Source organism: Oculina patagonica, chromosome 4 (assembly GCF_052425735.1).
Source record: "Oculina patagonica isolate OP01 chromosome 4, crgOcupat, whole genome shotgun sequence".
In the NCBI taxonomy this organism is placed as follows: domain Eukaryota; kingdom Metazoa; phylum Cnidaria; class Anthozoa; order Scleractinia; family Oculinidae; genus Oculina; species Oculina patagonica.
This window is the reverse complement of record NC_135761.1, coordinates 24,601,087-24,628,459: the sequence shown is the minus strand read 5'-3', so window position 1 is coordinate 24,628,459 and position 27,373 is coordinate 24,601,087. Positions and strand designations below refer to the sequence as shown.

Below are 27,373 nucleotides of genomic sequence, written 5' to 3'. Positions count from 1 at the left end.
AATGTGAAACGAGTCACTATTTGATACATTTAGTCCCTAAACTTTCACGAGATAAATAAAATGTCTTAATCACTCCCAAAAGCGAAAGGAAGACAAATATATTACCTAGCAGTAATCAAAGATAAGTAAAGTGCGTTCGACGGGATATTTTGTGTAAGAAGAGAAAATTGGGAGACAGTCTTGAGCTACACAACTCGGTTAGTTTGTTTGGCACAATGCATATGGCCACCAAAGTCAAGAGCGTGGCGATTCTTCATCAAGTTAGCAACCTGACAACAAAATGCAATACAGCACAGAGCGGTGACTTAATACTCTTACCAGAAGTCGCACATACTTCCCTCAGTCGTCGATCAATGCAACCTGGAAGAATTTGAATCACATGCTGTACTATTGAAAGATTGGAAATGAATATTAAATGTAGGTAACTTACTAATCAGAGAGAGGGAGTCCACACCAAAACGAACCACAACACAGTCAAAACAAGGCTCCCAAAACGTCGAAAACAACGGGAAAATAGGTGCAAACGAAAACGAGGTAAGCGAGGTGCCCCACCCCGAAAAATTGCCCAGGGAAGGTGTTTCAGAATAAACAAAAAATTATGTACATAAAACATCGATTTTTGCATACTTTTATTTATACCCTTCGTAACTAAACCGCACATCAGTTTGCTACTCGCAAGCAATTGAACCTTAAAAATGTCACAGACTGTGACTTGTCAAGAAATACAACTACCAAATACAATTAAGTGCTCTAGAGCACTAACATTGCTATGATCTTCTCTCATTCCAGACACACATAACGGTCCTCAACTTTATGTTTTAGCATGAAAACAGCGTCCATCTAAAAGACATTTAACCACCCATCGAATTCTTCACGTTGCAAAAGAACAACGTTATATACAGTACTTTTCATCGGTTGCCAATTTCGCAAAGCTACCCAATCTCGCAGATTAGAATTAGAACTAAGCTGCTTCATTATGTACAAATTTACATCTACTAACGTTTTCATCCAAATGTCCGTCTAAACCGGACAGCAGATCGCTACCCGCAGGTAACATAAACCATTATACCCAATTATTTTTAGGAAGACTTATCTGAGATCGAGATTTATTTTATTTATGTTAATCACAAGATGTGATCTGTGATCACAATGTCTGCAATGTGGTCATTTTTGCAAACTTTGCAGTGGTGCAGGCTTAAAATTTGGAATAACGTTGATTTTAAGTTTAGCTAGCATCAAGTAGTGCACGTAGAACAACTTTTACTGACTTAAACTGAACGCCAGAGTGCACCACTTTAAGGTTCAGTGCATCAGTTAAATTGATAAAGAAAATTAGCAACACTTTTAGATTTTTGAGCAGCTGACGTTTCGAGCGTTAGCTTTTCGTTGTATAAATCTCGATCTTTGTCTTTTTAAATTGCCTGTTGCTCTCATGGCCGGGAAATATCTATTTACAGAAAATAGCTGTATTTTACACCTTACAACGTTTATCTGTCCTTTTAACTCTAAGAAGAATTTTTGTTACGTCAGGGATTAGTGCCCTCGATTGTGATGACGTCGACACTCTTGTTCTTTTTATCTTACAGAGAGATAAATACATCATGCACGCTACTCCACTTCACGTCAAGTCATATTACATGTCACGTCACGCACGTCATGTCATGTCACGTCACGCCACGTCAAGTCATGTTAAATGCCTTCATGTTGTGTTATGTGTCATGTCATTTCATGTCAAATCATGTTATGTCATGTCATCAAGTCATGGCATATGCCATGATGCCATATGGTATGACATGTTATGTTATCTTCAGGGTTTCCATGCACTTTAAAGTCAGCTAGCTGTATTCTACTGTGGCTTCACTCTCGAAGACATATTCATTCCCTCCGAAGTATCTGTGCGGTTTCTTTTCGTCTTGCCTCCTTCCGGTTGCATCACACTGTAAGCAATCGTGCAGGCCATGACAAGCTCAACCAGGCGAAAACTTGACTGAAAAGCCCACCATGGCCAAGGAGAAGGATGAACGACTCGACTGTACAAGCCATACACGCCTACCATTGAGTAAACCTGCAAGCCACACACTACGATGCCCAGGAAACTTGTGACAAGTGTGATTTTGGCCACTTTGGTTGTGCTGGACTTTGGTTTCTTGCTTCTGTTTCTAAGACGCTCGTTTTTCTCGATGGCATTGAGCTGCTCGTGAACGTTTTCCACGCGGTTGATCACCTTGCATCCGCTGTAGATGAAACTGCCCGAGAGTATCAAGCCCCAGAGAATGAAGAACGACTGGCACACGATCAAAAGGGCGTCCAACTCTGGCTTCATGGACGATGTCGTCTCTGCAGTTAATACGACGATGAAATGGATTACAATAACCCCAGATAGGTATCTTACATCTTGCAGCTTGCTCGGGCCAATCTGAAGCTTTGTCACTTCAAGAAAAGCCAAGTGAATCAAACAAAACGCTGATGTTAGGCACGGGTAGGCAATTCCGAAGAGAAGAAGCGTCATCCATTTTGGGTCCTCCACGCCATTTTCTCTGGACTCGTACGGATCCAACAACAAGTATACGGCTCTGGTGGCTCCAAGGGTAAACAGCAGCAAATTGATAGCTATAAACAAAGGCTTGCGACCAAATCCTTTTCTATGCTTTGCCAGCGCTAGAGTTATTAAAGAGTGTATTGCTAGCAAGCCAAACAGAACGCCGAAGCCAATCCAATGCATCTCCCATGCCAATCCCCAGATTTTCTTCGCAACTGGCCAATCCGGGCCGGGCTCGGGCATGGCTTCCGTGGGCTGTTCAGCCGGCTTACTCGTGGAGTTTGACATCGCTTCAACTTAAAAGTCTGCAAATCGAATATAAGGATATAAGTTCGTCTGATTAATGATCCTTTTTTTTCTATTTAAAGTAAGGACGGCCATTTACATGAACCTATTGCAAAGAGCATTTCATAAGAACTGAGATGAGCTCAGTATACCATCACGTCACTAAAATACATAATATATACATTTTAAACATTTCTGTATATTTCAGTAACACAATTACTATCCAAGAATACAGAAAAATAAGAGAAAATAACTATCTAAAAAATTCTCTTAATTAAAAGCTTCATCTTTAAAGTGTGGCTAAAATGGTTGGTTCATCTACAAAGTCAATTGAGTTTTTAAATAGAGAGTTCCATCCATAACGTAGCAGCCCTATAATGACGAAATAGAAACGGGAATCGAAAACGAATTTGGTCTTAAATACACTAAAATAACAGTAAAAGTGAGTCCGCTATGCGAACATGTGTGGACTTTCATTTGAATAAAAGTTGACATTATGAATTAATCAATGAGTTACTGTAGCAGTCAACAACTTCAAGTTTCGAATCGAGTAATTCGAGATACAAGGCGAAAAAACAAAGAACTTATCAATCAAATTTATTTTTACAAGACTGTTGGAAGAACAAAGTGTTCTATTACTTGTCTTATGTACTACGCTTCAAGAAACACACGTTACCATTGCCGCTTGGGATGTCACGCAATTTCAATGAGCGTGGTGTGACCCTTTGTCACGTCGTTCACGACAGGTGCCTTTTTTTCATGCAAATAAAAACCTAGAATCCTACAAGAACAGCAGTTATTAGACCAAAGGCTTTCCTTACCGCTAGCAAGATAGGATACTATTTTCATTAAAAAAAAAGAAATGTTGCGTGGAGCACGTGAACTGTCTCGCATCGCTTGTTTACACAACCCTTACTTTTTGTGTAAAGCTTGTGTAAACAGCTCATCGAAAAACTTGTTTTCTTTCAATGAGTTCTTTTTTAACCTTTTTGGAATAACAACGTTTCAATAAGCTTTCACAAATAATTTCTTAGTAGCTTGCGTAGAAAGGCGGAGAAATATATTTTTCTGTTCACGAAATATTCACTTGGAGTCGGTGTTTTGAGAGGCGGCGAAGGACGTTATTTAAACCGACAATTAAATTATTTTGTCGCACGGTTTGGATATATGCATATTCTACGGTTCGATGTTATTTTTATTCTTTTCATGACAATGTTTTAGTTCAGTTCTAAATTCGACATCGGTCTTTTGCTAAATATACTACTTGAGAGAAATGGAGCTGGTGAATTATATCCCGGAGTCCAAGACAAGTAAAACAACATGATCAGCGAACTTGTTTTGATACAACTCGTCGTGCATTCATTGTGTGTAGTAAAGCTGAAAGAAATAAATAACCAGACATTTGATTCGTTTTAATATGCGAATCAAAAGTGCTCAAGCCGCACAGAAAAACAAACAATACGGAAAGTGAGTCAAAAGTGTGAAAAAAAAAAAAAGAAACGTGACCTGCGACCGCAGTTGTTCAGCTTATTAGATATGCAGATTTCAGCCGTCGCGATTGTTATTTCACTTTTCATCTACGCCACCGCTGCCTTTGAAGTTCTTCCTTGATGTATATTTTCCAGCCACCACACGCTCTTCGAAAGATGTGTCAAAAAGGCTTCTAGATTCAAGAATAAAGTGCCACTTACTCGATACTGATCGAATTTCTGGGTTTACTGCCTTGGCTGCCCATCTCACCGAAACTTCGGATTCTCCGATCACTGTCGAAAACTTCCGAAAGCACTAACCCGAGTTATCACGGAAAGTGACCCCCCAATCGGAAAAAACTGCATGACAACAATGTGTAGACTTTAAAGTCCACACAAAAATCGAAAAACAGAAAATAAGCGATAGGCAAGGGAAGACACTTATCTTGTATGCTGTTGTTATTCACTTAATTTGATTAGTGTTATAAACTTTAGCCGAACTGATAGCGAGATTATGGGTGTTTACTGTTTGCCTTTCGTCAAACGCGAAGGATGAAAGCATCGAATTGGCAAAAAAACTTGCTGATTTGACTGATTAAATAGTTGCATTTAAGCCAGGCAGCTAAGTGCAGACAGTTTTGGAAACAGAATTAGGTAACAAATTAAATTTCAGAGCTTGCATTCCCTTGATCAGGACTTACCTCTGTACTATTCAGGGCCGAAGAGTGGAATCGATGATTTGAAACCCGAGGATTGCAACTGTTATTTATGCGTATACAGTATTTATTTTTCAGCTGCTGTCACGATATCAGTCGTTAGCGGAAAAAAGCTAACAAAGCTTGAAACCGCAATTAAGAGTTTTGGATAAACAAGTTATGGTATACAAAAAGCGAAAAATGACTGCAACGGAAATCATCCCACCTTAAATAAATCATTAATGCTCTTCAATTTTCAAACCTGCAGGAGAACATGTCAACAAAATGATACCATAGGCGAACTTATAAAGTTGCTTAAAAATTGTGGGCTATATTTTGAAAAAGCGGGGTAATATATTTTGAAAGGTATGTCAAATTAATTTTGTGAACTGACCTAATATCACGAAACATACTAACTTGCACTTGTTTTAGCATGTTACCGCCTGGTGCTTTATACAAATGCCAACATCATTTATGACCTTTCATAAGACCGCCATGGACCGCTCTTAGCCAAAACAGATAATAAGTTCAATTACATAAACGCTAGCTTCTTTATTAAAGAAATCTGCTCATGGAGCCAGTTTTTGGAACTCTTGGGAACATTATATAAGATTCTAAAAATCATTTATTCAGATCATTCAAATCATACTTTCCCGCAAGGCCTACGTTTTCTCGTCCCGGCAGCTCGCCGAACAAGAGTGACTCTAATTACTAAAAAACTTCCTTCTAACGCCTACTTTTTTAGCTAAGTCTTTATAACGTAATTATTCGCGTTTAAGTATTACCTTTTCGACTACCCACGCTATCGTTGGACGTGAGAGGCGAAGACGTCAATCAATGAAAAATAATTCAATTTAACTTTTGATGTCGTACTTAAGTGAATTCTTTACCTCCTGTAGTTCAAGTTTTTACAATAAGAAAATAACCAAACCTCTAAATTAAGATTTCGTGATAAGCTGTTTAAATTTTAAAAAGGGGCAGGTGTGATACTTTCGGGTAAATAAGTGTTTTGCAAAATAGGCCTGAAGCGCCCTGAAGTCACGATATTTTATTAGTGTGAGGTCCATATCTAGAGTTTTTTTTGTAGACAAAGTAAAAACCGAGGTCAATATTTCACAATCTGGACTGGAGTTGGTCAATAGGATCTGAGAGAATTAGGGGATCGGGATGAAATATTCCGGAACCGTTATTTTTATACCGGTTTTTTTATGAAACGCCTAGATAATATTGACAATTGATGTTTTAAAACTTGAGCAAGACATAAGAAAAATACCAGCAAGCCGCAAAAAGTCTGGAAAACTAAACTGGCTCTTCTCCACTTTGTGAAAAAGCTTCACAGACGCGGGGATGATGGGAACGAGCAAAAGAAGAGGACTCTTTCCTCCTTCCCATCATCCTACGCGTCTTAACATTTTCTCACGAGACAGACTGGGGACGAGTGACGTCGTGATCTGTAGATGATCAAAATATCAGACCATATTTAAGCGGATTGAGAAAAGCAAAAAAGGTAAAAAACGCAAGCACTCAATTAAATTCAGCAATAGCTCTTCAAGAAATAATAATTAACAATTATTCGCCGAAGGCGTAGTGATTATTGTTGAATAATCTTTCAACAATAATCACTGATCCTGAGGCGAATAATTGTTTTAGTATAATTTTCAGAGGTGAGTATCAAAAACTGCAAAATAACAATAGAAAACAAGAAAACAACAAACAGAACTCTCACAGAAGTGCTCGCTTGCATACGTGTAAACCAGTTTAATTCATCGATTGAAATCAATCATAATTTACACTCAAGTTTTAGCAATAAAACGGAACAAAACAAACTCTACGAAAAAGATAGATATCCGGTACCTTTGTTTAATCGTTGGTGACTTCTGAGCAATTGTGTGAATCCTCTCGAAATTTCTAGCTGCAGTGAGAAGAGAACTAAATAATGTTTTGACAGTCGATCTGACTGAGTACATGGCCGTGTGCTATCTTCAAAATCACCATGTTTACGATCAATTCTAATGCCTTGAAAACCATCTCTTGAAAATATTTTCGGTCCAAAAGCCTTGGTAGTAAATTTGCAAACTTTCCAATGTTTCAAATATCCAGGGTTTGGAGTGATTTCTTTTAAATGAGAGAAATTTTCATTTAGCAAATGCCGCCATGTTCACTGGCTTGGATGGCAAACGTGGCATGGCTTAGTAGCCAAATCTTCAGATGCAATATTCACCGCCTAGCGCGGTGAATATTGCGCCTTAGTCCGAGCTTCTCGACCAATCAGAATTGAATTCACCTCTGGAAATTATACTAATCCAAATTATTATAACAAGTTAATCGTTTGATTTGTTAAATTTAGGGATGTGTTGGAAGGCAATATTTGTTGGAAGCAAGAAAATTAATTAAAAATGGTCAGATGTTTAATTACTCTTCCTTTTAAACAAACTTTGGTTGTTCAGCACATGCGTATTGAAGAAAAGATTATCAAAAAAGTAATTTGATCAAAACCTGTGAGGAACTGAAATTCTTTGCCCAGTTAAATCAGCCAGCGGGCTCCTACCAGCAGCCATAATTTTATAGTTTAAAGTCTGTTTGGCCTCTTTATACAAAGAAGACCGATGATAATTAAAAGTTATTGCACGAGGTTGAGCAAAATAAGGTGTTTTGTCAGTGGCGAGCAGATCAATAAGTTCAATTATTATATGGCTACCATTGTACGCGCGCTCTAATTGGCTGCTGAGCGGGCATTATTTTCTTGTAATGACCGGGCATTATGCAAAATTTTTTTCGGCTCGACGGTTTTTTGAGTTGTGAGAAAAAGCTACTAGCGAGGGGGCAAAAACAACAAAAAATGCCGACAAAATATAATTATCTTTTCAATAACTGAAAGAAAAATATAAGCATACCGATACTTCTTTAGTATGAGCGACGAAGAGAGCCACAGAGAGCGAGTTTTACCTCCAGTGTTTTTCCCCTTGTTTATACTCTTTTTTTAATAGTGTTAAAGGCCATATAATAAATAACTTATTAACCTCGTCCGTTCGGTCATTACAGGGGAATCGCAGACCTCGACCTTGATGTATTGACCTCGCTATCGCTCGGTCAATACATCAAGGCCTCGGTCTGAGATTCCCCTGTAATGACCTCACTCTCGGTTAATAAGTAGTATTTATTATTCATTCAAAATGTTTAGACCGTGTTTCTGATTGGCTTTCGAACCCCGGCTAATTCCAGCTATTCGGCTAGCGCCGACCAAATTTGGAGAAAAATCCAATTATTGGATCGCAATATCAAAAATCCCAATATCAAAAATTATTATATGACTAGCTCCGTGAGCGGTCAAGATGAAGCGAAATTCGTGCTCTGATTGGCTACCCGAGCGGTCAAGATGGAGCCATCTTGACCGCTCGGGATCGCCCGCTGTGCTCCCGCAAGCGAAAAACTTTTTTCCGACGCTACTTGATAAAGATTTTCGTCGTATTTTTTCGCTATGAAAGTATTTTCCGAACAACAACACAAAGATTGTCTGTCTGTTTCTAGGGAAAGGAAGTCTGATAACAAAGAAATAGGTTTTGAAGCGAATGAAAGCAAACAAATTAAACTACAAATGTTAACGAGTTTCGTGAATCTTATTTGCCGCAAAAACCGGCTAATACAAAAATTAATTCGCAAAGCGACTTCAAGACATGATATCAGTCAGTTGTTTGGCGGAAAAGGGAGAGACTGAGGACAGTGGCATACCTGAAGAAGTACTCAACTTGTGTAACATCTTCAAACCTGCATGGAATAAAGCGGACGGCACAGCGAACCAGGCACTGCAAGCTTAACATCTTTTCACCGAAGCCTCTCACGCTCACGTCGAATAATGGGTGGGTCGAACATTTAAATTAATGATGTAGAAAAGTTCAAGCTTTTCCCGTGAAGTGGAAAGTCCCAAACGCTTTCAACAATCACAATTTCAGCTCGTGTCGCGGTAGGTTTGCACAACTGAAGCGCCAGAAGCGAGCAAATACTCTGCAAAACGTCCAATACTCAAAAGCTGGTGGCCAGATGGAATGGACATTCTTGTTTCAAAGCTTCAAAGTCAACGTTGATTCGAAAATTTAAGCAATTTCGATATCCTTTTGATGGTTAAAAAGAGCTAAATTCCGCTGTTGTCGCATCGTGTTTCTTCGTCTCGATTCATTCAAGAATTTGACAGTCACTCATTAAACTTTTAAACCGATGAAATGATTTTAGCGTGCGCCATTGATTGTGCATGCAACTGGCTTCCTTTTTAGTACTCAAAAAAGCTTGTTCGGTCAAGATGGCAGGATATTGGCCTCGTTCTTTTTTGGCGTGTTTATCGACCTCGACTTCGTCTCGGTCCATAAACACGCAAAAAAAGAACTTGGCCAATATCCTGCCATCTTGACCTCACGCTTGGTCAATAACCCATGTTTATTGGATAGCAACCTAGTTCTCAAGGATGATTATCCGATCGCAACCTCGTTCCCAAGAACCGCTGACGTCACAAGACTGAACGGCTTTGCTGCCGAGCAGGTTGAAAAGCGAAAATGGCCGCTAAATTTGAGCATTACGAAGAGGTAAAATTTAAAGTTATTAGAAGACAAGGAAAGTCAAAACACGGAAAAAGCAACGAAGGGGAGTCGATCGATTTTGAAAGCGTATCTTCAAGAGGAAAAGATCCCTGATCCAGCCACAGCGGAGGACTTGATGGAGCGGTTTTACGAAAATTCTACGTCGAAGTAGCAAGAACGATGGAAACCTGTACTCGAAAACATCGCTTTGTGTCATCAGATTAAGCTTCAATAGACACTTCAAGCAAGTGCTAAATACCCGCCCCGGGGCTAAATATCGACATTATAAAGGACAAGAAATTTAATGAAGGTAACCGAGTTTTTGAAGTTTAAATCAAATTTAAAAGCGAACGTTGTTGTATATTTGTGTACTATGCCTAATGTTAAAACCCTATTAAATCGATCATTTTGTGCATTTGGAGTTCTGGAAATATTTTGAATGAATAATAAAACAATTATTGAATTCGGCTTTCGTATGATTTGAGGAATTATGCAGATCGAGGAGGGTGTTATCCGTCGAAGCCGAAGGCTGAGGCTGTTAACATACCTCCCAAATCTGCATAATTCTTCATATCAAACTCGGCCTCATCCAATAATTGCTAATTGTTTGCCGACGGCTGAGACAAATAATTGATCTGGTAGACACAGACAAATCATGAGATTTGTGTCGACCGAGTTCAATAACTGTTTTATTATTCGATTACTGAGCCTGCTTTAGCGTAGTATAAATTAAAAAGGCTTTCTTTACTTTTAAGGGACTCGAGCTATATAGGGAAAACAACTGTCTAAATGCACGCGCAAAATGGCGTAAACAAACTGTAAAAGCGATGTACGCGCAAATTTACAAATTTATTGAAAAAACGCATCACGTTTGTTCTTCAGTTTGCTTGCGGTTAGTTCCACTCCAGTTTGCTTGCGGTTAGTTCCACTCCGGTTTGCTTGCGGTTAGTTCCACTCCGGTTTGCTTGCGGTTAGCTTTTATTTGTTAGTAAGGGCAGCACTTTTTTAAAAAATTGATAACTGTAGCACTAGCGTAGTACTAATTTTGTTTACGCCATTTTGCGCGTGCATTTAGACAGTTGTTTTCCCTATATAGCGCGAGTCCCTTAAAAGTAAGGAAAGCCATCGTTCTCCAACAACTCTAGAAAACTAGCTGTCATTTTTCTCGGAAGTGGACAAAGCTACGCATGAGCAGAATTTTTTTCCACCAAAATCACTGTCAGACGCTATTGCCGACATGAAAAGACCATTATTTGAAGGCAGTTATTTGCAGGTCACGTGGTGGACCCTCGACCAATGAAAAGGAAGAGAAAAATAAATCGAATGATAATAGGATTTATAAATTATTTATATCTTTATTATTGCACCCCACTGACATGAATAATCTACAAATTTGCAATAGTTGTAACCCTTTGAAAATCACCACAGCACCTAAAATAAATATAAATTCAGCAAAATTACCTTGTTTTCTGGTTTCGACCCTTGCTTAGAATGGTGAATAATTTTTGTGTGATCCAAAACAGGATAATGACACTTATTTTCAACAAAATGTAAATCGGCTTAAATTGAAAAATAATGTTCGCTTCGGTAGAAACCATGTCACCCGATATCGTAGAGTGAGAGTACAATATCAAGTTGATGAATTCAACCAATTTGAAATCTTTCCTCGCAATTCTGAAATTAAAAGTGCGTGGCGTGTCCCCTTCGCCAAAACGTCGCACGCAATCTTTCTAACACTTCTTTGTTGTTGTTTTTTCTGGTTCCTTAAGGAAAAACGTCTTCACGTGTCTTTTTGAAGATTCATAGTTAACTATATTTTTGATATCTTTACAAATCAGATTCGCAGTACGCGCGCTGCAATAATAAGCGGGCGAAATATCAGTAAAAGTACATCACTGTTATTAAAAAAGCGAGCTCAGTAATCTACAAATTGCAATCGTTGGTTACTGAAATTAGTGTTCACAAGATTAAAACCGGTTTGATAGTTTTTAAACATTTTCGTGCGATTGAACTTACCAGTAAGTGTCGAATTTCGGTTGGTAGATTTCGTCTTGCTCATAGCCCTCGCGAGTACGAATTGTCTAGCTTAACGTTTGTGACCAAAAACTATGATTATTATCAGCAAAACCATTGTTATTAATATTGTGCAGATCCAATATGCATTTCAAGATTTCTTCAATAGAAAATTGTCCTGTTATTATCTGTATTAATATCCAAACCGTAATTAAAATGAAAAACTATACTTGACTCTAATGTTTTTCAAGCCATTAGGAAAAAGTCTGCTATCATAATTATAAAAAGGTATATATACTGAGTGGAGCTTAACGACTTAAAGAAACTAAGGTTCAAAAGAAGATTCAAAATTATAATAGAAAATTTTAATTAAAAATCGCTTGTCAAAACATTGAGTATCGATAAGACAGTCAGATTCCGGCCTTGGGTATTGATTCCGAATAACATACAGTGGGAGATAAAGCGAAATGCTAATATTTCTCTGTCGGGTAAAGCATTTCCAACCGGAGTAATTATTACAAGATTAAAAAGAATTTTAAGATGCCGCAAAACCATTAGACTTCAATTTCTTTACAACTTGTATTAGAATGTAACTGCAGATCCTGGGAAAATGGCTTTAAAGGCCATACTGTTTCAGATTAGTGCGTAATTTACTTTTTTGTCGTTAATGTGTTTGTCAATTTCACAGTTAAAGCAAAGAAATACATTGACAGCTAGACATGAAAGCGAACTAAAACTAGATTTTTCAACTGCGAGTTGTAATTTTTTAATGTCCACACCTCTAACAAAAAGTACATTCGGAAGTTCTTTGGAACTGAACAACCGTAACCACACACAATCAGATGTGATGGAAACATCCGTCTTTGATGTTGGTTTCTTCAAATAATTACGACAACAAAGTATAAAGTTGTTATGATTTCGCCACGCGCCTAAAATGCGTGCACTTTGTTGCTTTTCATACATTCAATTTGGATGCGTTTTAGAAAAGCCCAAATGGTTCTAGATAAAAGCGAGAACTATCAACCTTCAATCAATTAATATACCGAACGAAAACAAAGCAATTCAATCAATACAAACAAGTGTTTTCCAGAAACTCGCACACCTATCTGTAATACACTGTAACTGGTTCGTTTCTGTTTTCAGACAATGATTCGCTTTCATACATTCGACTTGGATGCGTTCTAGAAAAGCCAAATGGTTCTAGATAAAAGCGAGAACTATCAACCTTCTATCACTGAATTAATACCGAACGAAAACAAAGCAATTCGATCAATACAAACAAGTGTTTTCCAGAAACTCGAACACCTATCTGTAATACACTGTATAGTAACTGGTTCGTTTCTGTTTTCAAATAATGATTCGCTTTTAGTATGTTAACCCTTGAAAACTGGCCATGTAAGAGCGAGCGACTTTCCTAGCCTTGCAAGAATAATGATTTCGTCTTATTGTTTTCTGTTACACCAACTTTCAAATAATAGATGGCCTAAAATGGTTCTGTCTTGCGTTGTCTTCCGTTGTCTTTCGGTGGCTATTTGAACATAGTTTGGACAAAATGCAAATTCAAGTATGGTTAACAATTTGCTTTGGATATCTCAACACCGCCATTTATTCTTCCACTATTGCGCTATTTTACCATAATGGGCAACAGAACGCCCAAAATATGCCACGTTATTACACTGTAAAACGGGGCAAAAATACGGGCGGACAAAATTACCGAATATGGATCCAATCGTAGTGGAAAAAATAGTGGAATAATAGATCCCTTATTTGATGGTATAACATATAATACGAGCGGACATTTTGCTCATTGCTCGTATTTTTACTACTAACTCGCAAAATATCCATGCGTATTATATGTCAAACCATCGAATGAGGTGTCTACACAAGAGATGTTGAAGTAGCACAAATTTGTCATTTTTATCTCAACCTGTTAGCTAAATTTCATGATAATATATTTTTGTAAATAGAGTAACCGTTGCTTTATTGGAGTAAGTCAGTCGAATGCGGTTTGTTTATGTAGTTTTGTGTCAGTGGAAAGCGTTAAATGCATGCTAAGTCAGTACAATTTTCCGGTGTGCGGTTGCTTTTCAGTTTTCAGTTAATGTATTTTTTTACCGCCCTCAGCTGCCGACTGTTTGTCGATCGACTAGCAATTATCCATTGCCAGAATTATATTTAGGTTCCAAAGTAATTGAAATGAAAATTTAAACAAAGGGGATGTTCTAATGTCATTCCTAAGCAATCACTTACTTTCTTTGAAATAAATTTTAACAAATTAACATTGAAGAAAAGTAAATAATCAACGGAAACGTAAACGTAGCCAGTACTCGTGAAAATATAATTGAGGCCACGATCACTGCATGCTAGGAATAAGTCGAATTAGTGTCGAGTGAAAATGCGTGCCTTTATCATGTAACATACAGTAGAATTCGGTAACTCGAACTCGGATAACTCGAAAACTCCGCTAACTCGAACTAAATTTCGTTTCCCTTGATCCAAATTTGGGTCAAATTTACCCCGATAACTCGAATTCCGGTTCTTGCAACTCGCCACGGATGCCCATTGATTAAAGCAACGAACAGATCACGTATTTGACGGCCTTTTTCCACTCTTATCATAAGAATTTATGATTGTGTTAGTGTTTCTGACGAGATAAGTTTAATTTGCACTATACTGGCTGTAAAATCAGTTAACTATCAATTATTAACTGGCTAATTAAATATTCAATCGACCCCGATAACTCAAAACCCCGCTAACTCGAAATGTTTTTCGTTTCCCTTCAGAGTTCGAGTTACCAGGGTTCAACTGTATATTATATTGTTCCTTGAATTCGATGCAGAGTACATCTATTAATATATTTCATGTTTTGCTTTCTTCCTATTTTTCTGCTTCCATGGTTCAAGTAACAGCGAGCGTTTCTGAGACTATGGGGTATTAGTCCTCGCGATATAAACAAAAATGCGAGGCCCTCTTTCAAAATTAAGGTCGTGCTTTTACGATATATGACCAACAGGCAAAAGTATGAATCTTTGACGAAAACCTATTGTCAGTTCTATTTCGTGGACTCAGGCAAACGACGAACGCCGGGGTGACTCAAGGTTATGTGACTTTGATATCTGTGCCTGTTACTATTCGAATATTCCAGTCGGGGGACTGTTGGTGTACCTCTTAGGGCCTGTTTACAAGCAGGTAGGGTAACCCTAGTGCTAGGGTTACCCTAGCGCTCCCACATTTCTTATTTTTTCATCGACGTGTTTACAAGGCAGCTAGGGTTACCCTAGCGCCTTGCAAACGCTCTGCTAGGGATAACTCGCCTACCCGGGACAACTTTATTTTGGCTCCAAGAAGCTAAATATGTTTAAAAATACCGACAAAAACAGCGAATTGTGACCAAGAAACATCGTGTTCATTCACAATTTGTCGTATTTTTGCACTGGAACGGAATTAACTGAAGCGTAACCGGTGTAAGTGGACCCGGGTAGTAGGGTTACCCTACCTGCGATTTTTTGCTTGTAAACCCGGGCTTTCTTCTAACCCTCTTGCTAGGGTAACCAGGCCCTTAAAAACTTACCGTTTATCATATCACAATGATTGTTGTCCGGTCGGGGAAACTAGTCTTTCCTTTTCCACTTCTACTGACCTCCAAAATGTCAATCAATATTGCATTCTGAAGTCATTTTAACGGGAATTTCTTTTTCATTTTAATTTGAGAATTTTAACCAAACAGAAATGTTTTAAATAAATAACCCTTCTATAGAAACATAATATAGGACAATAGAACAAAGTTTATAATAATCCTATACCACAGACAATATTGGCATAAGGGAATGAATCACACCTTGTCAGTTGAGCTGCAAGACTAATAAAATGACTGACTTCTCCGCCTAAATTAAATTAATTTTTCCAAACGCTTCCGATTTGCACAGTTTAAATTAACGAAAGACACTTTAAATTTGCTGTTTTTATTGTCATGTTCGATTTACAGCGGTGAACGTGTATCGCATTCGAAGTCAAATAAACACAGCTTTTTAATCGCCGAATGCAATTATATACGGCCTTTATTGAAATTAATATCCTACCGCTCTTTTCTCGACTAGTGAAATAATTTTCAATTATTTATGTGCCTACCATTTCCTTTTAAACTGAAACATTCTCTTGATATGAGTATTCAAGCTCTCTATCGCGGCACTATCCTGAATTTTCAATCCGTCTTGGGTTCCAATGCAACAAATAAGTATTTACTTGATGGTCTGCATTTTCACATCTACTTTCCACTTGAATCACCTGTCATGGAAATTAGCAGTGATATGATGCCAAGCCATATAGAAAGAATAAAGTTGAAAGTTGAAAGTTGTAACCTCTGCTAAATCTGACCAAATGTAAGAAATAAAAATAAAACTTTGTTACTTTGTAAGTTCTGTAACTTACTATTTTTTAAGAGGAAAAATCTTGTGTGAATAAAAGTATTACCATTTCAATATTTTTGTTTTTGCAGTGCGGGGTGGCCACTATTGTGTGTGTTGGTTTTTTTGCTTTTCTTCTTATTTTGTAAATGCAATTTTTACGTTTACATTGTTGCAACATGGCGAAGCTGATAAAATAGAAATTAAATAAATTGCAATATCTAACTGTCCACACCTTTCGCGATCCCCGATTTAACCGGTGCGTTTCTGTTTTGCATTCGCTTCAGGCAAGGTCGCATCCTATCTTAATTTTTTAACCTTTATCTTAGTATGACTTTGACGGGGCGCTTTCATGGATCTTAAAAAACTAAGGGAGAGGTCAGATAAATTATCTTTTTGGTGCCCCAGAGGGCGAAATATCAATGCAACGTTTTATATCACTGCAATTAATTAGTCGAGCCCATACTGCAAAGTTAACCATAAATATCAATTTTAAGGTTGTCCATCTCAGTCAATGAGATGGAAAATAAAATAAGTGTTGGCATTATAACACCTCTTTGGTGGTCAATTTTGGGAATATTGCACTTACCAGTAAGTCTGAGTTTGTTGATAAATTTGCCCCGCCTTGCTCGAAGTCGAAGTGAGATCATTTTGTTGAGCTTACTGTTCTAAATGCAAAAAATTGTCATGGTGACACCGTGAATAAAACTGAAATGTGAACTTTGAATTCGATTGGTTCCGTTTACAGGCCTTCACTCAATTTGACAACTAATTTGATCATGAGCAGTTTAGCTGTACAATTACAGCTGCTAGATAACACATTTTGGTAAACAGATAAAACAATTGCTCTAAATCGAAATTCTTTACCGTAATGCACGCGAACGAGTTAAAGGCAAGCTAATGTGCTCGTTTGAGCGAATGACCAAAAATTTATTAACAAATCGAATTCTCTTTGACAAATTTCCTTGTTGAGAAACAAACGTGCCAGATTTTCGACAAGAAACACGTATCAAGGGGAAACGCCACTTTCAGAAGAGCAAACAAAATTTTTGAAGTCATGGTAAACTTGTCAAGACAAAGCGTGGTCGTATGATGATGTCATTTTTGGTGATCGTGAAGGAATTCTAAAAAATTAAAAACATTGGATCCAGTTCTGAATCCAGTTCCGTAATCCGCCATTCCGTCGAGTAGGTAAGCATATCAGAAATAACTGTGGCTGTATTTTGTGTATGGGAATCCAAAGTCACAAGTTTCTAGCAGAATATAATTTTTAATTCTAACGATTTACGTCTCGGAAACTCGAGATAACCATGAAAGGATTTTAGCTAAGCGACTTTGAATTATATAAAACGCAAGAAAAACCTGCAATTTAATCTCAAGTCAAGGTCATACGTTTTAATGTAAATTAACAACGTTCCGGAAATTGCGGACCATAGGGTGAAACTTAAGATATAAACGTATTCAAGTAAACATTTCAAGTCCCACCTATTGCACCTATTTGTACTTCGCATATCGAGCCATCTGGCTCTGTTCAGTTTTGCTCTGCCATTTGCTTTTTGCGTTCCGTTCTCTTTGTTATTCGCATCATCAAATGTCCTTTTACACCTCATTCGCGCTTAGTTTCTTTACTTATGCATAAGTCTAAAATACATTAATAAAAAGCGTTCGCATTTGCTGCTTCGCTGTCATGACAACTGCACCTTTTTTGTCGCCTGTCAAAGCGGGATGATTTTTTTTTTGCACGATGCGCATGCTTCGTTTACTTATTTTTGACTTCGTGCGTGCTTTGTAGATGCAATGGGCTGGAAAAAGTTCTCCGAATTAACATAAATATATAAAATAAATATTATTATAAACCTCTACCTACAAACCCAGCCAAATAACCTAGTTTTGGTGATTTATTTCGCAGCTTGATCATCATACTTATATAGGACGACAATTTTGTGTCATTAAACATCGTTTTATTGCTTTATGTCAGCAGTCGGTAAAGGAACACTTCGTTAAAATTTCTGCTTCTCAAGCTTTCTTCAAAAGGCTAGTTGATCGTAACATTACAACAACTACAACACTATTACAGATGGTAAACTTATATGGAAAAGTGAAATTATCACTTTTCATGATTTCGTGCAATGAGCGTACTTCATGTGCTTTTCAACAAAAATCGCACTCTTTCTTTTTAACCTTAAGTTTACCCTGTTAGTTCCGGATCCTTCCGCAAAGAGAGAAATATCTAATCGCGTCGACCTTTTTAAAACACAAAAGCGTAGATACGACTCTCGCCGGTACACTACAGATAAATCGATCCGACTCATGATAATAGTTATATATTCTGGCTTAGACTGAGAACTTACTAATCTCAGCCAGGAATGTCCAGTCGATTTCGATGAGAATTTAAAAGTATTCAAATTGAATGTTCGCGGCGAAAAAAGACACTTCTATTGCTAGGACTTTTTTCTTAATCGATTCTTAATTTCGGTGAATTTGAACTCACCAGTAAATCCAGATTTGTTCAGTGATAAACTTCCGCGGTCGCCTTGCTTCAACTTTGGATCATTTTGTCACTGAAGGTGACTGTTCGTCACAAACTTAATTATTGTGGTGAAATTATTGTCATTTTAATAACAATGGAGTCGATAAAAACCAGAAATAAATAAGACCTAAAATGGTTCTTTAGTTTGTAATTTACATCTTATTTACACTGTTTTATTAAGCCATCATGAAATTGCATGTGAAAGTTCAAACTGAAAAAAGGAAAGATTGCTGGTATAAGCTGTTCGGTTAATAAAAAGAGAGAAAAACGGGACTTATCTGAGACTTCAACAAATCCCTAAACTGATTCAAATCCATGAGCTACGGAATCGAAACATCACAAACTAAAGTAGATGACTTGTAAGAGTAAACTATATATTCGCTAAGATTTGCAGATTTACATGATTTACATATTTACAATATATAATTTGTCATTTGTTGACTCCTTTTCCTCTTGTTTGCACTTTCGGTGTTCAACAATTGTAATGCCGAAAAGTATTATCACATTAAAACTTGACTTTTACAGAGTAAACCTTTTAACTGTTGTCAAACGTAGTAAGTGAGAAATTCTTTAAAATTGACTTTTTGACTGGTCACTGTCCTGTTAAAAAACATCTTAGCTTAATTAAATTTCAATCATAAAAAATTACCTTTTGTTCATGTTCCTTCAGTTTTCAGGCGCGTTTTTGAGTCAGTCGTGTTTTTATTGTTATTGTTTGCAACCGGCTCCGACCGTTGCATAATACTGTAGGCTATAGTGCAAGCCATGCAAAATTCCACCAATCGGAAAGATGACTGAAAAGCCCACCATGGCCAAGGCGAAGGTTCCACTGCTTTGCTATACAAGCTGTAAACACCAAATAATGAATACAGCTGTAGTCCACAACAAACAAATCCCAAAATAGTCGTTGCTAATGTGACTTTTGCGACCTTAATGGTCCTTGTATGCCGTCGATTCCCACTTGCCCTCTGAACTGTTCCACTTTCGATCGTCTCTAGTTGTTTCTGTACATTTTCAGAGCTAAGAATCACTTTTAAACCGCTGTAAATGAAGCTTATTGAGAGAAGAAAGCCCCAAAGGATGAAAAATGACTGACACACTATCAGCAATGGCGTTAACTTCGCATTAATAGCAGTTGTAGTTTCTGCGATTATGACAATAACGAAGTGAGATGTAATGACCCCGCCTAAAAAGGGGACACTTTGAAGCTTTCTGGGTCCAAATTGGACCTTGGCGACTTCCAGAAAAGCCAAATGGATCAAGCAAAAGGACGAAGTTAGGCAAGGAAAGGTGATTCCGAAGAGTAACTTCGTCAACCAATGAGGGCTATGAAACCCATTATCTCCGGATCCGTAAGGGTCCAAAAACATAAACAACCCTCGCGTTCCTCCTAAGGTTAGAAGCAAAGAGTTGACAGCTACAACTAGAGGCCTTCGACCAAATCCTTGTTGTTTCTTCACATGCGACAAAGCGAGGAAAGAGTGTATAGCTAACATGCCAAACAGGACTCCGAACCCAGCCCAGTGTAGTTCCCAGGCAAGTCCCCAAAGCTGTTTTGCCACAATCCAGTCAGGTCCTGGCTCGGCGTGGGCGACACCAGTGGGTTCTGCATGAAGTGAAATATTGGTTGATCCCGGAGACCTTTCAGACCTTGACATGGTAAAAGAAAACTACAGGCGAGAAGATGTATTATGATTGTTTCGCTGACTGGAACAGCTAAACCAACACGTTGTGTGAAGCAATACCCACTCTGGAATTGTGGGAAATCGTTAGGACACAACGTGCTGCAACAACAAATACAAGCGACCCACGATCAATACAAAAACAGCGTTCGTCTATTGTTCTTTGCCGTGCGTTTGCTAGGGCTGTTGTTAGCACCTTTCAACTGAAAAACGATTAAAAACTAAACAATGGATTGAATCGTTGTTGGCGATGGCGCACCGTACTGGAAGAGAAGTGCGACGCTTATATTATGATCCGTACTTCACAGTCCTATAGTCCTGTCCTTTCCTGTCTTTCGTTGAATAAGGACCTCGAGTAAGGAGCTTTCACGTGCAATAAACTCTTGCTAATGAAGAACGGACGACTTTTCCTTTCAACGATAGTCGACCGAAATCGAAAATTCATATAATTTCGGCTTTAAAGGTCGTTCAGATTGGCCCATAAACGGATCTTGTCTTCAAGGTACTGCTCAGGTCAGTACTGAATGCTAACAATGCAAACAAGACGCTTAGCTTTGACAACAAAAATCCGGAATGGTTGACTCAAGAAGCTTTATCAGGTAAATTAGTAGCAAACTGAAGCTGGATCCACCTTCACGTCGCTCCAGGCAATCAGTGGTTTCTACCAACTGAGCCTTGTGTGATAATGCTGGACCTTGTCTATACCTCCATGCAGAGAAGTAATGACCACATTACGAAATCTATGCTTAAAGCCATTCAATAAATAACAATGTCACAATGCTTGGGGCGTGCGATACGCTAATTATTTAATGTCTTTAATAGCTTATGTGCACGAAAGACGTGATACCTGTCGCTAAATTGTTTGCTTGGTTTTGTTAATATGCAAATATTAATATCAATTCTGTCAGTTTTAAATGCTTTTCTAAACAGGCTCACACATCAGTAATGTCGACAGCAAGCTGAGAAAAATTAATTTTGTTCCATATTTTCCGGTTAAAAGCGAAATATTACCTGTGATGGAAATTAGATCATTGAACACAATTGAAAAATGGTGATGTTGTAAGTTGGAAATGGCCAATAAGATAAGAGCTAAAGAAATTCCACTGAAGTTAATTAAAAGATTGACAAACCGCTCGAGAAGAAATTCGTCCTTTTATAAATAAAATAACCTTCAATTATCACAAACTATAATTAAAGATGAATTTTTTGCGTTGATGATCTGACACTAACACATAAACTTCTAGTCTATCCCGTTGAAGCCCTGAATTTTTTTCAGGGTTAACTGTTCCCCAATTGTTTAACTGGTGGGCACACGGTATGAACGTGTTATTGCTTGCTAAGCCCTAAAATTGATTTTCAGGCTTCTTTTCCCAAACTGCTTAGATTGGTGGGCTCATGGTGTTATGGAACATTTTTCGGGAAAAATGTAGATTTTGAAATTCAACAACACAATCCTTCTGTTGTCGTTAGGCTAGTTGTATAGGTGTTTTGCACCTGCTCTTAGAACAAAACCTTCGAATAAGAAATGCTGAGCTCTAGGTTTTAAGGGCGTGAAAAGCAATATCCTTAGAATCTCCTCTATTTGCTTAGCTTGCGCTACACAGTTTTTTTTTGTGATTTATGTTTTACGTAAGTCTAACTGAGTTGCCGAAACACTATTGGCCACAAACTCGTTATCATGACAATTATCCTTTATGTAATAACTTCAGTTGAGTTCTACTTGTGAGCGGGAGATTCAAGGTCACCACTAAACACAATGTTCCTTGATGATGTCTTGGTCCACTTGATATAAAAGATCCCGGAAGGAAGCAGGGCACCTCCCGCTCAGCAATAGAGCTAAATCCCCACAAAAGCCCCTGTTACAACAGTGAGAATCGTGTCGAGTCATTGCTTGTTAAAACTTGTAGTTTCACGGTATAAGTAACTAAGAACAGTCGGTGAGACGCAAAGAATATATGTATTAAAAGTCAATAAATTCATTTTCAAATGTTTCTATATTTTCTGTCTAGGAAAGACTAAAATGGAATAAAGATCCCCCAGAAACAAAACCGTATACGCCTATAAAGCAAAACGCTTTTAAACTAAACGAACACCTTTTGCCGTATAAAAAACAAAACAAAACACTGACAAATCTGTACTGAAACGCTTACTCCTATTCTGTTGCTTGCTTCTGTTTAAATCATGTAAAATTAAACAAAAAACCAGCTGAACGAAAACAGAACGAAAATTCCAGAGATTTCTGAAACAACCGGGTTTTCGTTGTGCATAGCCTGCGAGCAAGGTTTCTTTGGGGTGGCGCAAACAGAGAAGGCCACATGGCGGGTAAATCATACAATACTGACATACAAACATGATTAGTTTAAACAAGTGTAAGTAGATTTCAGTGACAAGTGACAAGCTTAAAGAGGCTGTAATTTTTGGTTTCATTCAGCAAGACAACTTTCATTTACAAGGCATTAAAAAAAATGTTTAACTATTGATTTTACTGTTTAGGTTAAGAAATAAGCGTTTGTGTTAAGATTATTAAGGTAAATGAAAGAGTGAAGTCGCTCAAAGTAAATTAAATTAGCGCGAATGACAAGGCCGTTAATGCTGCGCGATGTAGGAAATAAATGCCCACAACACAAAGAAAACACTTTTGTACTTGACAGCAGGAACAAACTTTTAATTTAGTGTAATTAAACAGATCCGGAGCGCTCGATATATAAATAAACGACATTGAGAGCGAGGACGAGTTTTGCAATTATGTAAAAGATCGATTTTGAGAACAGAAAACTGATGAACTAACTTAGAATTTTCATATTTGTTCTAGAAAGGTCGTTCGAGCTCCAAACACTAAAAACTAGTGTCTTATACTTTATTAAGGACACTGGAACTTCATAAAGTTTAGCGGTAGGAGCTGTACGTGACCGGTGAATAAACTTTCCGCCCACAGTTTTCGACACTATTGACAATTTCAGTGCGTCGTTTAGAATTAGAAACAAAAATGTTAGTTACATTTAACAATGTAAAAATAGAATGATACAACCTTTAATTTGGCAAAAATTAAAAAGTCACTTCACATATTGTACGAATGGCAATTACCCATCGAAATATTTTGTAAATATTAAGACCCTATACGTTTTACTTCAAAACCAGGGAGGAGGTTGAATTAGTTGACATGTAAAAGAATAAGCTAGAATTAGAAAAGGACTTACTTCTAACCTTTCGAAAGACTTACCGATTACGAATCCTTCTCCCTCTTTCTGTGAAATGATAGTTACTTCTTTAGTGCGCTGCACTTGGTCTTCTCGTTGCTTGAAGGAAAATTGACGGTGTTGACCCCAGAGGTGATTCGCATCTGAACGAGCGCGAAATGCGAGGAACTGGTTACAAGACCCTTATAAGGGCAAAGTGCGTGGGACCATGGGAAGTAGAAGGACGACCCGTCTCTCCTTGCGCGCCCCCTTTTTTTCGGAAAAATTAGACACGAGGCAGAATTGGTTGTCTGTCTGTGCGCATGCTAATCAGCAAAATGATAGAGGGGAAATTTTTGAGAATATTAACTTTCATGATGATGGCAGGAACAACTGATACAATCGATGTCTGAAATAATAAGTTACCCGTAACTTTGTAATAGTGTAGAGAGATCGATTTCAAAATCAAACTAACATGCTCGCTGAAAGAGAAAAATGTTGTCAAATGTCTAAATCTCCTCTTCAAGAAGACAGGATTTTGTATTTTGGGTCAAAACAAGACAAGTTCACTGATTGCTGTCTACTACTATAAACGATAAAAATCGAAGAAGATAACGCATTAGTTTTTACTTAAAAAAATTAATTTGGTAGGGTACCGGAGCTGTGACAGTTGGACACAGCCGTTTTTTTTTGAAGAAATCAAACTGAGGTAATCAGTTTTTAATGTAAATGGTAATACGTGTAATGCAAAGTACCGTTAACGATTTATTTGTTGGTATTTTTCTGCAAAAATTAAAAGAAACTATGGTTTATAATGGACCATAGAAGAATATATATTTCAAGGTTTCAGCAGTAGTTCGAAAAGGGGCGAATTAGTAAATAAGTATCAGTATAGAAAAGAGCACTTACTTTTAACCTTTCGGGAGAACGAAATGATTCCAACATCCCTCCCTTGTGCTGCGATTGACTCTGAGTGATTCTATTCCACGCTGCATGTCTTATTTGGATGCTTATCAGCGGGTAAAGAGGGGAGGAGAAAAACCATAAATAAAGGCTTGATCAGATACTGTTTGTCAATAGTTGTTTCCGAGAAGAGATGGAACTAGAGACGAAACTGATATGAGAAATATTGTAAAGCGATCGAGCGAGAACAGGATGTCCTTGAGACAAGGTGAATGCAGAAGATAATATTTTCTTATCAAAACGAAAAAGGAAACGATTGCAGAAGCTTATCAGAGCTGTTATGAAAAGTGGCTGGAACTCATACCAAGTTTGAGATGTTGGCTTAATTGCAAATTTCCGAAAGGGAAACTCTATTTATGCGATTTTTTACGACGAGGAACTAAAAGTTTAATTCTGTATGAAACTCTGTATGAATTAACTAACTAATTTATCTTTCAACTCGTACTGAATAAAACGCTTAAATCAAATAAAATCGAAAATTCAGATTTAGTAATGGCTTTCTTTCTGTGACGCGCGTAACCTTCCACGGTCATTTGCGTACATATTTGTATCCATGGCTTGCTGATCAATATTTCGTTGTAGGCCTGATTTTTCAGATTTAGAGATAATTTTCTACCTACTTAAAGTCCAGTTTTAAAATTCAGCGATGACGATATCTAATCAGTCAAAACTGATAGTGAACACTTCAAAAATGGTTGAAATGCACAACTCATTCTCAGCTGACAAGTTGAGGCCAATATAGGAACTGATCCCAGTCCGCCCGTAAATGCTAAATATGCGTAAACAGTGAAAACTAAGCCCTAATACCGGAATTATTCCCAATAGGTGAGTCAGCTTGATTACAAACGTCCACAGCTTGCAAAATGATTGGCACAAATTAAAACCACCGCGAAGCCAATGGAAAATTAAATCCGTATATATTAAAATAAAGAATCTGGAAAATAAAATCGAGCATATATTAAATTTTTCACATTGCTGAGTCATAAAAAATAAATAAAATAAGAATAACGGTTATTTTCTGTTAAAAACAATTAATTTCGCTATTTTAAACCTGGTGAATATGGTTTCAGGTCAACAGCATGACGAGGCGTTCGTCAGCAACTTGCTTTTGGTGTGTTTGATGAAATATTTTATAAAAGGGCTGAAGTCTTTTAAATAATTAATATTTTTAAGGCTGCAGGGAAAATGACTCGACAACATAACCATGAATGGCTAGCTAGTAGTCCTGCTCCTAAATTTCATATCAGTGGTAAGATATGGAGTGTTATTGACTGCTCTTTACTGCTATTTGCAATATCATCATACATAAATAAGTGGTCCTTACTTTTTAAACGTATCCACGAATAAAACTTATTAATCTTTCTTCAATTTATCATATCTTTCATTCTCTTCAAATTCAGACAGAAACGGTCTAAAAATATTATAGAAACTGTGTTCGCCCAATTTCAATATAGTTGTAATGCATATGACGAAACGGGCTGCAAGACATACAACTACATGTCATCTTTTCACTTCAGAAGGTAAAAACTTAAATTGTTACAGAGTGCTGGATAAGTGATTTAGCGAGGTTTCAATCAATAGTCAGCTTTTTTTCTGTTTTTTTGCCCATTGGCAAACAAATGTCTAGTCTACTTTACGACTTTACTTTCTCTCTCAGCAAGTTTCGTCGCCAATGAGGGTTTATAATTTTGAACATCACTAAATTTAGTCTAACTAGAGTTTTCTTTCTTTAATATTTATGAGAAATTTGACATTTCTGACCATTCAACACTCCTGACACGATTCCTTTAAGATTATTTTGAGCAAAGCGTGTCATAACTAATTTTAAAACGGATAGAAGCATAATAAAGGTTAGCATTGTCTCATAAAAGTCATTAGCTTAGTAATTAGGTAAGTTATTAGCGGTTACAAAGCGGAAAAATCGTAAACCCACCTCACGGGAGCTCACGAAAACTTCATTAAGCTTAATACAAGGATTAACTCCGTTCCATTTGAATGATATAAAATTTAAATATAGCTAAAAACCTTTTTCTTTCCCGTGGGAGAAGCGGTACTTTGGGAACGATGCAGTTAGCCACGCATAGGCAGGTAGTGAGGACAAAACTGCCTTAAAACGACAAAAAAAAAAAAACAAACACAAAAACGACCGTGTAAATCGCCTGTGATCTTTATTTGAGGACTTATAAGCGTTAAGGAACTCACCCGATTCAAATAAAATGATATTTCACTAAATTCTCCTAAGTTCACGAAGGCAAGTTGGGAGAATCAATAAGTTGAACTTTGGGATTAAAAGCAACTTACGAATAACAAAATCACTGAGATTATCTGTCTTTGAGGTTTTTCAGTAACGTTTAAAATTATTCGGATCAATTGGCTTAATTTTATGGCGCTCTGTGCACCACAATTAAACGCCCATGGAATTTCTGGCCGCGAATCCTTGACTGTCTCTCTTCGCGTTTCGCACGTAGTAACTAGAGCGAATGAGAGCCGGCTGTATTCGCAGGCTAATCATCTTTAGCTCCTCAGTTCAGATCGTTGAAATCAACAATCAGCAATTCACGCTGAAACTGAAGTGGTCAATAGATGGAGGGGGGGGGGGGGGGGGTGGGTAAAGGGGGCGATAGCGTTATTTCACAAAACTTGCCGTAAAATAGATTCTGCACAATAAGATACCATAACACACTAAATATAAACTCCATCGTTTGTTTGTTGATTTACTTATGACAAACGGATACTCCTTACTTAAATTTTGTGAAATTACTTTTAAGTGTACCGTAATTTGTACTTCGATTGTCTTGTTTTAAACCTGCGTCACAGATCTTTTTAAAGTCTTGTATAGAGTGAATTCACATAAACCGTGAATCAATATACTAGACAGTTTGGACGTAAAGCAAGAAATTTTATCTTATAGTATCTTAAAGTGTAGTAACTATTTCAGGGGCCAGTAAAATCACTCTAAAAAACCTTACAGATACTAAAAGACAGATAAGTGGACGTACAAGTGCTTTATTTATACTCAAATTGTAAATTTAATGAGTCACTGTCTCGAT

The 27,373-nt window shown here is 37.5% G+C and overlaps 3 protein-coding genes across 6 annotated transcripts in view; all 3 read right to left on the bottom strand.

Annotated features, from left to right (window-relative positions):
• Positions 1 to 23,491, bottom strand: part of LOC144649978 (proline-rich transmembrane protein 4-like) — a 29,009-nt gene extending 5,518 nt beyond the window's left edge. Inside the window, exon 1 of the mRNA XM_078509598.1 lies at positions 23,405 to 23,491. The gene's annotated coding sequence lies outside the window, so the exon portion shown is untranslated. The remainder of the gene's footprint in view (positions 1 to 23,404) is intronic.
• LOC144649979 (proline-rich transmembrane protein 4-like) lies at positions 613 to 24,331 on the bottom strand. 4 transcript variants are annotated; one of them, XM_078509600.1, is made up of 2 exons: positions 24,270 to 24,331; positions 613 to 2,844 (listed from the first exon to the last, which is right to left on the bottom strand). In XM_078509600.1, exon 2 carries the CDS (start codon positions 2,825 to 2,827, stop codon positions 1,847 to 1,849), a length of 981 nt encoding a protein of 326 aa, XP_078365726.1. In that variant the 5' UTR covers positions 2,828 to 2,844; positions 24,270 to 24,331; the 3' UTR covers positions 613 to 1,846. The 4 variants fall into 4 exon arrangements, with proteins under 4 accessions (XP_078365726.1, XP_078365729.1, XP_078365727.1 ...); XM_078509603.1 differs by lacking the exon at positions 24,270 to 24,331 and adding an exon at positions 19,152 to 19,277; XM_078509601.1 differs by lacking the exon at positions 24,270 to 24,331 and adding an exon at positions 16,562 to 16,602.
• Positions 19,159 to 20,938, bottom strand: LOC144649975 (proline-rich transmembrane protein 4-like). Its single transcript, XM_078509593.1, has one exon. It carries the CDS (start codon positions 20,158 to 20,160, stop codon positions 19,159 to 19,161), a length of 1,002 nt encoding a protein of 333 aa, XP_078365719.1. The 5' UTR covers positions 20,161 to 20,938.
• Positions 24,332 to 27,373: the final 3,042 nt, after the last annotated feature.

Coding starts and splice junctions, on each gene's coding strand:
- LOC144649979 (XM_078509600.1), bottom strand. CDS start 2,827: ATGTCAAACTCCACGAGTAAGCCGGCTGAACAGCCCACGGAAGCCATG.
- LOC144649975 (XM_078509593.1), bottom strand. CDS start 20,160: ATGTCAAGGTCTGAAAGGTCTCCGGGATCAACCAATATTTCACTTCAT.